At 44.2% G+C, this 15784-nt stretch overlaps 8 protein-coding genes across 8 annotated transcripts; 4 read left to right on the top strand and 4 right to left on the bottom strand.

Moving 5' to 3' along the window:
• Positions 1 to 82: 82 nt before the first annotated feature.
• TrAFT101_011115 (uncharacterized protein) lies at positions 83 to 972 on the bottom strand. Its single transcript, XM_024908785.2, has 3 exons — positions 620 to 972; positions 445 to 559; positions 83 to 387 (listed from the first exon to the last, which is right to left on the bottom strand). Exons 1-3 carry the CDS (start codon positions 788 to 790, stop codon positions 206 to 208), a joined length of 468 nt encoding a protein of 155 aa, XP_024757067.1. The 5' UTR covers positions 791 to 972; the 3' UTR covers positions 83 to 205.
• Positions 973 to 1819: 847 nt separating this feature from the next.
• TrAFT101_011116 (uncharacterized protein) lies at positions 1820 to 3690 on the top strand. The gene is made up of 4 exons (XM_066129152.1): positions 1820 to 1939; positions 2007 to 2611; positions 2675 to 2749; positions 2806 to 3690. The coding sequence occupies exons 1-4, from the start codon at positions 1822 to 1824 to the stop codon at positions 3562 to 3564; spliced, it is 1557 nt and encodes a 518-aa protein (XP_065985282.1). The 5' UTR covers positions 1820 to 1821; the 3' UTR covers positions 3565 to 3690.
• Positions 3691 to 3703: 13 nt separating this feature from the next.
• Positions 3704 to 4822, bottom strand: TrAFT101_011117 (uncharacterized protein; the record flags this gene model as incomplete). The annotated part of the gene is made up of 1 exon (XM_066129153.1): positions 3704 to 4822. The coding sequence occupies one exon, from the start codon at positions 4820 to 4822 to the stop codon at positions 3704 to 3706; it is 1119 nt and encodes a 372-aa protein (XP_065985283.1).
• A 1610-nt stretch (positions 4823 to 6432) lies between these two features.
• On the top strand, positions 6433 to 8031 carry TrAFT101_011118 (uncharacterized protein; the record flags this gene model as incomplete). The annotated part of the gene is made up of 1 exon (XM_066129154.1): positions 6433 to 8031. The coding sequence occupies one exon, from the start codon at positions 6433 to 6435 to the stop codon at positions 8029 to 8031; it is 1599 nt and encodes a 532-aa protein (XP_065985284.1).
• A 551-nt stretch (positions 8032 to 8582) lies between these two features.
• Positions 8583 to 9686, top strand: TrAFT101_011119 (uncharacterized protein; the record flags this gene model as incomplete). Its single annotated transcript, XM_024907006.1, has 4 exons — positions 8583 to 8690; positions 8750 to 8976; positions 9027 to 9361; positions 9430 to 9686. The coding sequence occupies 4 exons, from the start codon at positions 8583 to 8585 to the stop codon at positions 9684 to 9686; spliced, it is 927 nt and encodes a 308-aa protein (XP_024757071.1).
• A 1133-nt stretch (positions 9687 to 10819) lies between these two features.
• On the top strand, positions 10820 to 11550 carry TrAFT101_011120 (uncharacterized protein). The gene is made up of 4 exons (XM_024904401.2): positions 10820 to 10938; positions 11003 to 11085; positions 11138 to 11194; positions 11246 to 11550. Exons 1-4 carry the CDS (start codon positions 10858 to 10860, stop codon positions 11355 to 11357), a joined length of 333 nt encoding a protein of 110 aa, XP_024757072.1. The 5' UTR covers positions 10820 to 10857; the 3' UTR covers positions 11358 to 11550.
• An 846-nt stretch (positions 11551 to 12396) lies between these two features.
• TrAFT101_011121 (uncharacterized protein) lies at positions 12397 to 12859 on the bottom strand (the record flags this gene model as incomplete). The annotated part of the gene is made up of 2 exons (XM_066129155.1): positions 12397 to 12538; positions 12624 to 12859. 2 exons carry the CDS (start codon positions 12857 to 12859, stop codon positions 12397 to 12399), a joined length of 378 nt encoding a protein of 125 aa, XP_065985285.1.
• Positions 12860 to 14311: 1452 nt separating this feature from the next.
• On the bottom strand, positions 14312 to 15172 carry TrAFT101_011122 (uncharacterized protein; the record flags this gene model as incomplete). The annotated part of the gene is made up of 1 exon (XM_024898687.2): positions 14312 to 15172. One exon carries the CDS (start codon positions 15170 to 15172, stop codon positions 14312 to 14314), a length of 861 nt encoding a protein of 286 aa, XP_024757076.2.
• Positions 15173 to 15784: the final 612 nt, after the last annotated feature.

Below are 15784 nucleotides of genomic sequence, written 5' to 3' on the forward strand. Positions count from 1 at the left end.
TAAGGCACATCGACAAATTTACGCTCACTCTTACTCCCGATGCTCCACCCCGAGAAACAGCTACTTATTAGTGGCAAATAATGCATAGTGTTCATGCTTTCCGTCAGTTCAGCTCATTTATAGAAATCCTAAGCATGTTCTTTCAAAATAGTAGTTGAATTATCGACATTTCTATGCCTTTCCTCCACCAGTGATACGAACAACCCTACTGGCTTCCCCAGTGGGCATGGTCATAGTCATCAACCCAATCTATGTACTCGGCGCCCCCTTTCACCCACCCTTTAACTCCCTCAAGTAGAATAATGCTCTGAGTATTCTTATCTCCTTTCTCCTCCAGGTAATCATCAAACCAGCAAGCAGCACGTGTGCCACGGCCACGGGACGATGCTATCCATTCAAAATATTAATCTGGTCACCATCCCATGGAAACAAGGATAAACCTACAGCAATACCAAATAACCTTCCGAATTCCGGCAGCTTTTACCATGTTGTAAACTGTTGGCAAGGCTGGAAACAAACTTTGCGCTGGAAGATTGATGGAGCCCCGGATAGTGCCACCCTAGATTCGGTCCTCGTCAGTACAAAAACAGGCCGATTTACCGCTAGCTGAGACACATACTTGATGGTCAGTTCTTCTTAGATCGACCAGCAAGTAATCTTTTCCAGCTTCACTGCCGCTGTCTTTCATCATCTTGAGAACTTCTCCACGTGTCATGGCCCCGGGCTCTTGCTTCCTCGGTGAGGGAAAAGCGGCGTGCCATGGCAACTCAATTATGTTCATCGAGGTCATTGTCTCCTGGAGAAATCAGAAGTCATCGATGAAATAGCAACATGTGAAAGGCGAAAAGCAACTTTTAGAAAGCATCATTGCGGCTAGTCTAACAATACATGTATAAAAGGCTTCATATTCTTGGATGCATGTTTCAGCATCCAATGACAGCTCGGGAGTGTGACGGCCCCATCTGGAAGGCCTTGGAAGTATTCAACAAAACTGAAAAGAAGAAAAAAAAACAGGGGGAGGGCTATCAATGCCACTTGAGATAAATTCCATTTCCAGAATTTCCACTATTGAAGGGAGTGTGTCAGACCCGGCCTATAATTGGCTGGTACTCCCCCGATTCCAAGCCGTGACCCTCGGTTTCCCTTTTTAGTAATGTCTCTCGCGCTAAGCCGCTGTTCAACGGCCATTCTGGACTGACGATCGTCGGTCTCAGCTCCTAGATCTTTCCTTTCACTGATACGCTTTTTTGCGCCGTCATCGCCTTATTGTTTTTCCTCTAGAGATATTGAGCCCTACATAGTTTATGCTTTAGCTTTGTGACCCCATATCAAATGTCGATTCGATAGCGGGACTGAACGACCTGTCAGACAGCAGCTTTGACTATACTATATAGCAGCACTAAGCCCAAACGAAGTTGCTAATTAAAGACAAGGGGCCGCTCGGTAATAAAGGAAACCTTCGATAGAAAATCATTAGGAAAACAAAGTTGCTATCCAACCTGTGCCTAATCGATCTGAAGATACGTACTAGAAACCTGGCACTCCCGACTATACTTTTGTTATAAAAAGAAAGTATTCGGCTTAGACCGTGTTAGCCGCGGAGAAGCAAGGCTGATTACTACTAGTTGTACTCCGTAATTGTGCTCGCATTAGCTAGCCTATTTCGACATAGGAAGTGGGTACATGTTTTAGTTCCATGTCATCTTCTGCATCAACGGGGGGTTGAATAAACCAAGAGCTTCACAACTGCCTTCAATTCAAACGCTGGTTTTACGTTTGGTAACTTACTGTACAAAAGCTTAGCCAAGAGTACGCGCCATAATGTCTTCTTTTTGCGCCGCATCTGAAGCCGAGCTCCAGTCGCGAGTCTTGTCAGTTAAGCCGCGTGGACGTCGTAGCAAAGGATGTCTAACGTGCCGACAGCGAAAAGTGAAATGCGGTATGCAATAATCTATGAACTACTCTTGAAATAAGGAGCCTAACTATTGCTTTGAATCCCTTAAAAGACGAAAAGCTTCCCTACTGTCTTAGATGCTTGAATGCTTCACGGCAGTGTTTAGGATATGGTAACCCCCAGGTTTTCATAAATCAAATGCTATCGCCAGCTCCATTGAACCCCGATACGAAGGGGGGGCAGAATATTCAAAACCCGCCAAGAAAAATGACTTTTAAATTCTCCACTTCTGGCACAAAGCTTTCTATGATGCTCTCACCCGGTATCTCAAGAGACGAGATAACTATATCTCATCTGATAAGAAAATTCCCCGTCGATTTCGCATGGAGGCTTCCACCCGGGGCTCATGGCTCGCCTTTGTCTGCCGTGTTTTCTAACCCAAGCGAGCGTACTACCGCCTACATGGCTGGGATATGTCTTGCCGAAGCGTTTTTTGCCCGGGCCCACAAACGCCACGATCTGGTGGTACATGCAACGCTATTATACAACCGTTCGCTGCAGCACCTCCGCCAAGATTTACAAGACTTGAGCCGCCATACATCAGCTGCTGCTATGTACTCTAACCTCTGGAGCTCTTTTCTTCTCTGCTTGTATGAGGTTGTATCCGGCGTTAGCTCAGTTGGGTGGCTAGAGCATTGCCACGGCATCACTGCTCTTGTAAGTGGCTAATATGATGGGGCGGTGCTCTTCCCTAAGAGTGAGCTAATTTGGCATATATAGATACAGATGCTAGGGCCATACGCGTTTCAGGAACTCGACACAAATTTAATGCTAGAAACGTATCGAGGGTTGATTGTGGGTAACCCCAGTCTTTGCCGTATTTGATAAAGCTGACTCAAGTACATGTGCAGGTTGTAAATTTTCTTTTGCAGCGGAAGCACTGCTTTCTCGAGACAGCTGATTGGAAGACCATACCCTGGCTGATTAAAGGAAAGTCGCTCGGATCTTCACTACAAGATCTATTTTGTGACATCCCGGGATTGATCGAAGACGTAGATGTAATCACGTCGCGATCTACCCTGGGAGAAGACTTAGAAGGCATGAAAGAGGCACTTTACGGGAAAATCGAAAACACGATTCAGCAAGCACACCAACTGCGATGGCGGTGGGAGCAAGATCACGCTAATGCATGCAAAGAGGTACCGTCTTCAGGCTATTCTCCGAGCTCTTCCAGTGATCGGGGATCCTCGCCTTTTCCGACTGTCCTTCACTTCAGTAACATGGATCGTGCTATTGAAATTGTATTCTTCAATACGCTTCATTTACTTATAGATACGCTATTGGACCCTATAGCTCCTGATGCGATGCCTTTTTTGAATCCATCAGGATTACAAGAGTATTTTGGCCCTTTTCAGAACCCGCTGCTTCTTCCAGGTCAAGGGAGCAGAGAGGATCACGCCTTAGAGATCTGCAGAATCGTTGACTTCATGTCACACTGCAAATATGACAGTCTCGGAATGTTTATGCTTCTGTTTCCTCTATACGTGGCACGTTTGTGTTTAGCTCGACGCCCAGATGTTTGTTCGTGGATAGGGAGAGTTATGAACCAGCTTGTTCGTGAGAAGGGATTGAATATTGGAGAAGTTTTATCAGAAGGCACAGCATATTAATTTCAGCGTCAAATAGCGGAATCGATACTGGTATTAGCTAGATCTAGAATATGACACAAACAAAGGGGAAAAAAAATAGAAATCAAGACTGCCATCATATATGGTAACTCAACCCTGAAACAGCCATCTTCAAGGAAAATTACTCTTCTTTGCTTTTAGGAATAATCACAAGAAAGTTGATTCGCCTGATGCTCTTTTCTTCCTTGTCCCTTTTCTTGTACCTCTTTTGCGCTTTTTCAACTTCTTTCTCATACTTGAGAGTAGCTTTTAGGCGACGATCCTCAAGACGCTCAAAATCTCTATCTGCGTGGCGGTCCCTTTCACCAACGCTTCTCGCCTTCTCTTCAAAACGCCCCATGGAGTTTTCGTACTTCGAAAGGGCCTTTTGGCTTGCTTTCTCGTGTTTATCGTTCACTTTCACCCTCTTCTTGAGCATAGATTTCTCGGCGGACTTTCGCTCAGCCTCACTGACAAAAACATCCACTTTGCTCAAAAGATTGGAGGGGTTGGCGACTGGAGGAAGCTCTTCAATAACCAGAGGAGATATCCACGTTTCAAGAGCTCTTAGACGGCGCTGCTGAGCACTAATGGTTTTGAGCTCATTTGACTCGGCGAGGGCCTGAAGAGGCTCCAAGATAGGCGATTGCTTATCTATCTTTCCCTTTTCATTCAGTATAGGCATGTTGGCAAGTTTGGCAACGTATTTCAACTTTGTAATTTTTGCCTCCAAGCCTCTGGGAAAGAAGATGTCTTTATTCGCTTGTCGAATGACCATCTCAGATCTAATCTTGGACATGGCAAAAGTTCCAACATTTGCGCTAATGCCAGCTGCCGCCGAAACAATTTGAGCAGTCGGCTCGGGAACAAATCCAACAACATCAGACGCATAGCCAAGAACTCGCAGCCCTGGGCTTGCAACAATAGCGCGGTTGAGGTGATCTAGAAATTCTAGAAACTCATTTCGAGAAATGTTCAAATCTTCCAACACAGGTGGGTATGCTCGAAGGAATGCAGACCCTAGATCTGCATTTGTAGCGGGAATTGCAATTGGCTTCGAAAAGTTGAACGAAGTATTCGAGCCGCTGATTAATAGATCTCTTTGCCTTTGGATTAATATTTCCTCATATTTTGGTGGATCAGAGTCGGAGGAGCTTCTCGTAGATGAGGACTCCTCGAACTCTGTAATGGTGGTTCCTCGGTAGCGGTCCGAAGAGAGTCTCTTCATATCATCTTTATAGCTGACACCTGAGAAGGCCATTTTGGAGAAATTGAAGAGATAAAAGGCGAGATATTAAATAGATTGTGGGTATACTCGAAGAAACGCTGTGTATTGATGTCGCTTATATAGGTATCTGTATATAGAAGTGGTAGAGCTTGAAGAAAAGCGTCTCCATTCCAGGGCCAGTCGCCCTCTTTAAATCTTCTTCATCTTCGTCTTCTGACTGCCACTTCAGCCAATGGCTTTACCTATTCCTGTATACACTAACTCACTTGACAGAAAATAAGTTTCCAGGATATGTCTTGGCCTTCTGATGATGAATCGAGTGCGTAAACTTGTTGCGACGATTCGTCAGTTTTTTGAAAGTGAAACGACTGCTTTGACTACGGATATAAGCACCACTAAACCCATTCCCGCTAGCTAACGCGAGATGAATCGCAAATCCTTTGAGTGAATCACTACCGAACACTGCCGCGCTAAAATGCAGGGATCAGGTTGCTAAATATGTACGCGAACCCACATAAATCAGCCCAGCGGATAACTCCAATTTGAGCTATCAAATACTCGACCGTTTGCGGAAGTGGAAAAGCCATTCGAGCTTTGATAAGGAGCCCAGTTCACGTCTTGAGAGATGAAACTTAAAGCGGCAATGATCCGCTTTGAAGCGATGAGTTGGCGCGGCGCAGGATGATAACATGTCATGAGTATATAAATAACAATTGCGAAGAAGCAGCCGAGAGGTATCGCCATAAGTTTCCTAAAGAGGCAACAGTAACACTTCAAAGCAGCTAGAGAATGTAAGTTAAAATTCCAGCACCACTCTTCAGCCATGATATATTTAATAGCCTTGAAACAGCCATGCGATTTTTGCAAAGTCGAGAGCTTGCGTCATTATCATATATCATTTCTCCATAAACTAATAAATTTGATTTCAGCTGACGTATTTCTCTATGCCGTAATGATATGGGTCGTGCATGGGAGTGGCTGTATGCGTGTTATTTCCAGAATACCGTCAATTTGGAGAATTCCCACCGCGCCTCAAGTTTGATCATGGTTGAGCACCAATGGTCGCAAGTGTTGTCAATTTTAAGCTTACTTTGCCAGACAGAGCTGTTTTTGAGTGCGTAGATAGGATGATCATCCGTCTCCCTACAAAGTCAATACAACATGATCCTGAACCGGTTGGCCAACCATCTACAACAACCAAGAACAAAGACATAGAAGAAAACGAAGGAGAGAAAGAGAAAAGAAAGGATGATTAAATCCTGAGGCTGCGAGCTGGATATCTAATTGCATGTGTTGTCCTGCTGAGTAACAGCAGAAGAGTCTTGCTCTGCTGGTTCTAAATATACGCTTGGCTCCATTTGGAAGGCGCGCGTTCTCCAATTTCAGCGCCAGAGAATAAGAGTTGAACTCAAGTCGTTTGCTAATCACAACTGTGTCTTCGTTCCAGCAACAGTCTTTTCACTCGCCAACTTACCAAAAGGTAGCGGATTGTACTATTCGGATCTTTCCGATTCACAATGACGTCCTTGGCTTGTTGGACCTGTCGACTGCGAAGAAAAAGATGCGACCGGAATCGGCCAGTATGCAAGAGTTGCGCCAACCTAGATATCGGCTGCTGCTATAACAAAGAGCGCCCAGAATGGATGGACGGCGGCGAGAAGCAATTGGAAAAAACACAAGCAATCAAGGCTCAAGTGAAGCAAGGAGTTACAGCTCGAAGAGGAGGCAGTGAAGCTGCGATTCGGGTTTTCTCGCTTCATACCAGCCAACAAGTTGAACGATCGCCAACTGCGGTGCCGGAAATATCTTCTGCCAGCTCTTCAGGCCCATCTCTGACAGGCCGTGGCTCATCGGCTACTGCTGCGAATGGATCAACTATAGAGGAAACAGAAAATTTCCTCATCACCTTGTACCTTGATACAGTCTTCCCACTTCTATTCCCTCAATACGAGCCCGCCATACTGTCCGGTGGACGGAGCTGGATATCGGCGCTATTCAAAACCAATAAGGCGGTATACCACAGTGCTCTTAGCACCAGCGCATATTATTTCACCCTTTTTCTGGCTAAAGATGCGGCCCATACTCTCCGCACCCCATGCGAGCAGCATGTTTGGGATACGCTTGCCAAGCATATGGAGATGTCCATAAAGGCTATTAAGCATGACACGGATCAATATCACTTACAAGGCGGCTGTTCAGATGTATCCTCTAAGCTACATGTTCTAGAAAGCGTTGTTCAGTACTTGATCTTCGCAACAGCCATGCCTCAGGGAGCAGATTGGAAGATGCATTTGTCAGCCGCTTTGACATTGCTGAAAGAGATACTTCAATCTCACGGAGCGACTGACGGTAAATACTCTCTAGAAACAATTATACAAGCGATGGATAGGCCATCGATATTTGATGGTATACAATTAGGATTCCGCGCCTGGAATAACGACCAAGCTGCTTTTCAATTCTATGGTTCATTTCTTTTATATTCAGACATTATAGCGAGTATCCAACTAGGGCGTCCCTCACGGCTACGACATCATCATCAGAGCTTAATAAGCAATCGTAAAGCTCTCATAGCTCCGGACGGTAGTGCCCAGCCATTACCCGGGCTGGAGACAGTTATCGGATGCCATGGTTGGGTCCTTACTGCTCTTAGTGAGATTTCGGAAATGGAAGCTGCAAAACGCTCTTCTCAGAGCAAAGAGGAGTATTTTTTGGCAGAGCTCATGAGAAAAGGTTCTGATCTCAAGACAAAACTTCAAGTACGTATGGAAGGAATTGAAGCAAATATCCGGCCAGAATGTCATCCCACGCAGCAGGATTCTATGGAATCCTGTAATCAAAGCGAGAAACTTCCACTGCAGAAGGATGTTCTCATAACAAAAGTTTGGCTGCACGCGGCGATAATGTATCTGTCGGTTATTTTAGATGGTTGGCAGCCAAGTAGCCTTTACATCCGCGAGAATGTGAACTCGATTTTGAGTATTGCGGATAGTTTCTCATCAGAGCTTTCAATACGCAGCCTCATGTTTCCCCTCTGCATTTCAGGATTCTTAGCTATGCCAGAACAGGAGCATACATTTAGGCGCCTCTTTTCTGCTCTGGGGTCGTTTCAAGCTCTAGGTCCTGCGAAACGGGCTTTCCGATTGATAGAACAAGTCTGGGAGCTTCGAGATGAGTTGGACGGAGACTCATGGGGACTATATGATTGCTTTCAGATAATGGGATCTGAGGTATTACTCATCTAATAGGAATAAACGCTGCGTATGCGGACAACTGGGCTTTTAGCGACTTGGTAGCCTGTTATCTTGTGTAAGATTTACAGCATCAGTATGCAATGTTTAGTAATATGAGCATGAAATATTATATTTCAGCTGCACCAAAATACATAGATTCATATACCATTTGGCGGCTATATACTTAGTATATGCTGAAAATTGTTGGAGAGCTAAATAAAGACCTGCGAATGTCGTCGCATTTCCAAATTAGGAAAGCGCGCGCAGCTCTTGTATGTCAAGCTAAATTAGATCAGCGAAATAACGATTGTTAATGTCTAAACTTGCTTTGAAACATGAATTAATATTTACACATAAGAGCTGACAAATTGTAGAAATAAATGATAACCATTTGGATTTATAAGAAGTGTCGCTCATTTTCACGTATATAAATACTACGCCTTGGAATCATGTCCATTTGTGAATCTAAAGACTGTCTTATGTCTTCCATTTCGATTTCGAATACAGAACATACTTGCACAGCGGAGAAATAATTAAGCTTACTGGTTAATATACATTTGAAAATGTCAGTCGTTGTTGCTGTAGCTGGTGGCACGGGTAACGTTGGCCGCACCATTGTTGAGACTCTTGCAACGTCTCCAAGTTACAAAGTCATTGTTCTAGGACGCAAGGTACGGAATTTTTCTCAGCATTAAGACATATCTAAAGTCATCTAAAGCGAATAATATAGTCTCAAACAGTCTTGGATAATGTTCCATGTTACGCCGTTGACTATACCGATATCGGTGCAACCGCCAAACTCTTAGCGCAGCATGAAGTGGCGATAATCATCTCTACCATTCAAGTGACTGACGAGACATCCTCTGCTGCTGAGGTCAATCTCATAAAAGCCGCAGAACAAGCCTCAGCTGTATCCCGGTTTATTGCTAGCGGTTGGGGATCGCTTCCCACTGAGACGTAAGAAGTCCGTGCAATACTATCTAAATACGAACTAACAATGAGCTCAGATCCCCCGTCTCGATACTCCAAAAAGCTTCTAACGCTGCGCTACGGAGCACCACACTCGAATGGACACGATTCTCAGTTGGCTTTTTCATGGATTACTATGGAATTCCTGCGATCAAAACACACCTCCCTCCCATGTCCTTTGCTGTTGACATGAGCAGCAGGAAGGCAGCTATCCCTGGAACTGGAAATGAACCGATATCTCTCATCTACTCATACGACGTCGCCAAATTCGTTTCTGCATATTTGGGCGCTCCAAAGTGGGAGGAAATAACGTACGTATATGGGGAGAAAACGACCTGGAACAAATTCGTCAAAATAGCGGAAGAGGTAACAGGTATGAAGAGGCAGATCTCCAGCTATATTAGTTGAATGGACTTCTTTCATTAACATCTTTTATTTCAGGTACTCAGTTTGAAGTATCATACGATCCAATTGAGAAGCTTGCAAGAGGAGAAGTCACTGAGCTCCCCTCTCACAAAGCAGAACTAGCAAACTCTCCGTTCCCAGAACCTTTTGCTCGGCAGATTTTGGCTCTTCTTGGAAGCTGGGTTGTTGGAGGCCAGTTCGACATCCCCGTTGAGAAGGCTCTCAACAAGAGCTTTCCGGATATCAAGCCCATAGGGGTTCAAGAAATGCTTCTCGTTAGGAAAACGACTTAGTCTCGCGAACAATCATTCGAATCAGTGGCCCATGATATATATTATCGGCTCATGTTGATTGTTAACTATAGTTTCAGGCATAATGCGCTTTACCTCTACATGAGATGCTATTAATGAGGACTAGTCAATTATGCTATAAATCTTTTCTATTAATAGTGTTATTCTAAGGTCTCATCTATCACTTGCCTCGCATTATCGTTTTCTTCCCAAAATGCGTGTACAGCATATCTAAATGTACCTCAAGATACATGTACTGTTCCAGCCTGACCGCCATTTCTGCTTCTCCGTAGGTCTGTTTGAGTCGTCAGTCGCATGAAATCAAGCTCGGTAGCTCAGCAATATCCCTGTAGCAACTCAAACTCACCTTCATACGTGCTTTGATCGGCAAGCCAATAGTTAGCAAGAAGACAGCGAAAGTAAAAAAGGCCAATCAGTAGCATGTAACTACTCTGTAGCACTCAAGTCACTGTCCAGTTATATTCAAATACGCATTGTTTTCCCTCCATGTCTCAGTTTCCATTCTCTGCATTCCCGACAGTGAGTACAGGTACTGGCGCTGTACCCTCCACGTCGTATGCAAGCAATCCCCCAACTCCAATACTAGATCACGGCCTAGTGATGCGAGTGAGGCTCCATTTTAAGATTCAATACCTCCGCCATTAAACCAGGGACTGCATTTTGACCGACTGGAGCCCCCTCTCTTTCACCTACCTTGATAACTGAGACAAGCAGCCCAATAACCAGCCTTTGGGAACGCTACCCCTCGTAAAGAACCTTGCGTCTTTGCGCATTGGCCAAGATCGAGTAATGTTTTTTGTAAAAGTCGATCGGCTGTAGATCTCAAAAGGACAATCTAAGACACTCTTACTCAGCCAAGTCTCCCTCCCTACGTCAGCCTGTCAACTGGGATCGGCCTAGTCCTAGTCGAGGACCTAAGTAGCGGAGCGGGTATCAACTACATTACATTTTCATGGTGTACTTTGATTCTGCTCCCGTATTTGTCTTCTGACTTGAGCTCTGATACCTTATGTAAGACTATGTCCCTGTATTCAGAATACCGTAATATATAGTATCGGAACGATGTATAAATAGGCGCTTCATGTGCCTCAAATCGCTGGTTTCTCCATCGAACATCCGACTGCTTATCGTTTACCTTTGATCAATACCAGCCATGAAGTCATCCGCTTTGGTCTCCTTCGCCTTCGCTGCCCTGACTGTGGCTGTCAAGAAAACCCCAGTCCCAGACCCTTTTGTGAGCCGGTTCAATTCTACCCCACTGCTACCACTGTTCACTGACCAAATTCACCGGTATATAGGGACTTTTGTTCACTCATGAGAATTATAAGGGAGGCCGATTCTTTATCAGCGATGATTGCACTCCTATCACTTCTGACTTCATGTGAGTACCATGTCCTAAATAATACTAATTTCGCAAACTCAACTCGTTATAGTGGTTCTATCTGGATCCCAACCATAGAAGGCCATACTATAAAATGTTTTCTGCATGAGTAAGTCGGATTCTTTGCTTGCGTTTATTGTTCTTGACTGACGTCTTACAGCGACGAAGAATGCGGCGGTGGCTCAGTGGTCATTTCGTATAATGATTCCCAAACTGATATCCCAACTAAAATTGGGGACCAGGTAGTGGCGGCTCAATGCCTCTACTTCTAAATTGTAGTCGACTACTCAGCAGTCGATCACTCGCCGTCGATATGGGCTTTCTGGAGGATTTAATAAGTGTGCAATTCGGCCACCAGTTTGCCTCAGATAGACTTATAGATGGATTCGCTAAGCAAAACAACAAAGAATAACATTAACTACCTTGGGAAACCACCTATAGTTTTTAAAACATCACACATCAAATGCACCATATTTCAGGATTGTTTATGTGTGTAATCTTGAGGAGGAATATGCAGAGGCCGCTACGAGCGTACGCATATGCAAAGCTGCAGCCCCACCTCTAGTTACAACACCGAAAACAAGATCTCACGATGCAACGCCAGCTGGATTACAAGAATATTAATGAAACAAAAAAGCAACGCAAAAAACATACAACAGCCGGTGTTCGCCAGTGGTCACCCACCTGACTACTAATCTGCCTCTCATTGGCTTGACTCTGGGAGAGCGGACGGGATCCCGTATATTCCAATGGATATGGTCGTATGTGATAGAACACTGTGTTGCTGGTAATTATAGAGCAACCACCAACGAAACGATGTAAAAATAAAAAACATACAACAGCCGGTGTTCGCTGATGGTCACCCACTCAACTACTAATCTGCCGGTTAGTGGCTTGTCTATGGGGGAGCAGACGGGACCCCGAATTCTCCACTACCTATGGTCGTATGTGCTAAATCAAGGGCCTGGAACTGTTTATAACTATACACGGAGTCATGACTTTTTTCTTACCATCCATTAATCACCAGCCGAAGCTATAAGCTGATACTAATACTTGATCAACTCCGTATCATTTGTACTATATGATTGCAGGGCTAAATGGTGTCTTGGGGAGTTGATAGGGCAGTGGTCAGAGCCGTGAGTCTAAGAAACGGCCGAGGGTGATTGTATGAGCATGGTAAATTGAGAATATGATAAAAGATTACTCTGCACCATAAACGGTTAAGATGGAAGTGAAGTTTAAATTTCTTGATAATTTCGATACAATCTTCTCAAATGGCATTGATTGAGATGTAACACGCAACATGGAACATTATCCCCCCATCCACCACAGCTCAAATGCGACAACATTGCCTGCCTCTGGATAAACCGTAAAACAACCTTGAAATCCCTTAAGTACAGGTGTATTTGCGGTGCCCGGGATGTACGAAAATATGCGAGAATTCGGGTATGGCCTACAAAGTCGAAATAATTACGGTCAGCAAGCGGTAACCACCGGAGCAGCGGAGCAATGGCAGAAGGGAAAGGGCTACAGCATACATGACACCGTTGAAGGTAGCCGATGTGACAGAACCATCCATAAAAATGCCTCGAACATGCACTTCGGTCATTTCATAGTTGCATATTATCTTGTAACAGCCAGACTGGCAGGGGCCACCGGAAGTCGTGCGGCTCTTGAAGTTGGCAACTCCATAGGCATCTACCCGGAGCCGCTTTCTGTCCATGAGGATTGGTGGATTTCCAGGAGAACCAGTTGCTCCGTCGTACAATATCATAGCTCCGGAGCTGTTTATTTGAGACCCAGCTGCGTGATCCTGAGATAGAAGAGAGGAAGATGATGCGAAAGGTGATACTCTTTGGATAGATTGCGCTTATGATAGACGTTGGTACTGCTGAGAAAGAATCGCCATGGTCTCATCGCGCCCGGTGCTAGACTCACCAAAGATAGAATCATGATTGGGATGAATTACATCGCCAGGGTTGTCTCTTTGGCTTTTCAAGAGGTCGATTTCTATCTTCTGAGCATGTATTAACTGATCTTTCAAAGCGGATATTCCTATCTCTGCAAAACATCAGCGAATTGGACCAGAGTACGATGATACTCGAGAGTACTTTTTTTTTTGTTATATTTCGCACTCTTTTAGCCTTAACCTTCATTCTCTCTGTTCCTTCTTGGTCGACATTTGCTTCCAAGTGAGTAACTTACCGTCTCCCCGTTTAAACGCGCCACCTCCTCGCCGGAAGTGCTCCTGGAACTGGTTGTTTAATATCGGAGCAATACTTGTTAAATGATTTTGTAATATAGTGTTCTTGTGTTGGCTCGCTCGCTGCGCCCTACGTTTGCGCCATGATCTATACTCCACAGCAATAGCACACCACGCGGATATGATGCTGAGCACGAGAGCCACGATTTCGAGGCCAGACATGCTTTATGCGTCTTTCGAGTAAATTCGTTCTGCACGGAGATACTATTAGGATCGAAAAGTAGTAGGAGATTGCACGACAAACCCTCTTTTAGTATTTTACGCCAGTTTGCCAGAGTTTATAGCTACCCAGAAGCACCGATGCCGCTCCTTCAAAGTTCAACTTGTATCTTTCTCCCCCGCCTTCGGGAATGGTGTTTAAAAAGTCGCTTAACATCTACGCGACAGTGTTTCAGCAGCCGCCGGTAATAGCACACAGCAATTCTGAGGTTTCGCCCTTATTTTTGTAGTGGTGGTCTGAATCCTTCGTGGCGGTGCTAATAATCTATAGCTAAGTCGATATTCGCTACAAACAATCTTAGCCGCTTCATGGGTTTGCGATGTCCTGAGACTTGTGGCTACGGAACGAATAGCTATAAAATCGTCCGTTTCATGCTCAGTATAGCCAAGTATATAAAACGACGATAAACTTCGCCTGTCGCGCTATCACAGGGTCGCTCGTGGCTGGAACAATGTTATTTTGAGCTTAGTCTAAGGATATGAGAACGAAATGAGACAACGGGAATGTATATTTCGTATTGCCTAATGTGGAAACATTTATTCCCGCCAAGAATAGGTTAGCATGAAGCGGCGGTATTGGGCACCGTGACTCTCACCATGCTTTGGTATCGAAAGAATGAAAGGTGCTCCAATTAATCTTCGTTAGAATAAAAGGCTATTACTTTCAAAGAGTATCAGATATAAGTAGATATAAAGTTTAAAATAGTCGGAGAGCTGAAATTTGGCCAGCTATATCTTAGCACATTAGTCTACCACAGTATTGACTTTTCTGATAGCTTTCTCGCTCTCAGTAACTGATATTATGGCTCCGAGTTTCCCATCCTCATTAATGAAATGGATAACGTAATTGTATTGTTGAAAGATCTGACCTGGCAAAAAGTTTTTGAAAGGCTTGGCGACCCGTCCAGTAATGAAGTAAGCAGAACCAACCCGCTGGTGTTCTTCGTCAACGACCAGCCCGTCAACCTCCACTTTCAACTCTATGAGAGCGTCTTGTACGGCAAGATTCTGTTGGACTATCTCCTGTGCCTTGACCTTTTGTACGCCATTAAACAACACTTCGGGAGCACTATATTCGAGCACAGATTCCTCAGCATTTCCTTTGCTTATGCCTTCTATGAAATTTATAAATTTCTCTTTCAACCCCGTCACCTGCTCAGGAAGCCTATAGCCATATCCTGTATCAAATGGCGTCCTAGGAAGGCTCTCGACTTGATTCTTTATCGACTCTTTATCCGTAGCTGTGAGGATCCGCAGAACTTTACCATCCTTATACTCATAGAATGTGAGTTCCGAAAACTCAAATGGGCGTCCAGAGGGCTTGATTCCCATGAATTCTTGCTTGAGGGTGCCTCGCACGATTAGGCGACCAAATACGAAGCTGTTGCTTTTATCGGCAAATGCCTGGTCCAGCGTAACATGTAGATCCGGAATAGCCTTGAATCCTTCCTTTGCTTGATTAACATATTGCTCGGCAGTTTGAGCTTGGTGATTCCGAGTAAGCTCTGGGTGAAGCCCAGCCGTTATTGTGGCCCAATCTTGCTTAGCAAGAGCCGCCGCGTAAGTGCGGAATAGAGAGACGATGTCATCTGCAGAGTTGCTCATGGTAGCTAAGATATTGTGTGACTGTTATATGGATTGCGTAAGAGATGGAATTTAACTCGGTATATAGTTGAATTGGACATTTGGTGCTATCATCAGATTTATATTTGTAGATGCTAGAACCCCTCATTTCAGCGGGCGCTGCTTCTAATCAAGCATCTAAAGTACCCGTATTATGTTGTTTAGCTTACAGTGATGGACGAAAAACGGCTGCTTACCTCAGTTTAGCGAATGACAGGAGTTTACTAGTCTTGGATAACAAACAATGACGCGGGCCGATAATTGGAAAGCCACGGCCGCACAAAACCGAAAGCCACTGAGCTGCAGTAAAGAACTTAATGGGGCACTAAATTCTCCACTGCCATAGCCAAATAGTACGGTGGCACCTTAGATAGGGTGTGCAAGAGTGCAAAAACCCTGCAACTTATAAATTTGGAAAAAACAAAAGAATCATAAAATTACAAAAATTATATATTATACAACCTCTATTTTATTTATAATAAAAATATATTTAATAAAAGATTTAAAAAGCATATAAAAGCAGATTATTTCTTTATTTAATACTAATCTTATATACTAGCAAATATTTACTTAAATAAATAATTTACTATTAGC

The sequence above is a fragment of the Trichoderma asperellum genome, chromosome 7 (genome assembly GCF_020647865.1).
Source record: "Trichoderma asperellum chromosome 7, complete sequence".
NCBI classification, from domain to species: Eukaryota; Fungi; Ascomycota; class Sordariomycetes; order Hypocreales; family Hypocreaceae; genus Trichoderma; species Trichoderma asperellum.

Excerpts from the sequence above, each read along its gene's own strand:
- TrAFT101_011115 (XM_024908785.2), bottom strand. The coding sequence starts at position 790 with ATGACCTCGATGAACATAATTGAGTTGCCATGGCACGCCGCTTTTCCC. Across the intron at positions 560-619 it reads TAAGAAGAACTGACCATCAA|GGTGGCACTATCCGGGGCTC; the intron begins GTATGTGTCTCA and ends GACCGAATCTAG. Across the intron at positions 388-444 it reads GAAGGTTATTTGGTATTGCT|CATCGTCCCGTGGCCGTGGC; the intron begins GTAGGTTTATCC and ends TTGAATGGATAG.
- TrAFT101_011116 (XM_066129152.1), top strand. The coding sequence starts at position 1,822 with ATGTCTTCTTTTTGCGCCGCATCTGAAGCCGAGCTCCAGTCGCGAGTC. Across the intron at positions 2,612-2,674 it reads GCCACGGCATCACTGCTCTT|ATACAGATGCTAGGGCCATA; the intron begins GTAAGTGGCTAA and ends TGGCATATATAG. Across the intron at positions 2,750-2,805 it reads AAACGTATCGAGGGTTGATT|GTTGTAAATTTTCTTTTGCA; the intron begins GTGGGTAACCCC and ends GTACATGTGCAG.
- TrAFT101_011120 (XM_024904401.2), top strand. The coding sequence starts at position 10,858 with ATGAAGTCATCCGCTTTGGTCTCCTTCGCCTTCGCTGCCCTGACTGTG. Across the intron at positions 10,939-11,002 it reads CCCCAGTCCCAGACCCTTTT|GGACTTTTGTTCACTCATGA; the intron begins GTGAGCCGGTTC and ends ACCGGTATATAG. Across the intron at positions 11,195-11,245 it reads ATAAAATGTTTTCTGCATGA|CGACGAAGAATGCGGCGGTG; the intron begins GTAAGTCGGATT and ends GACGTCTTACAG.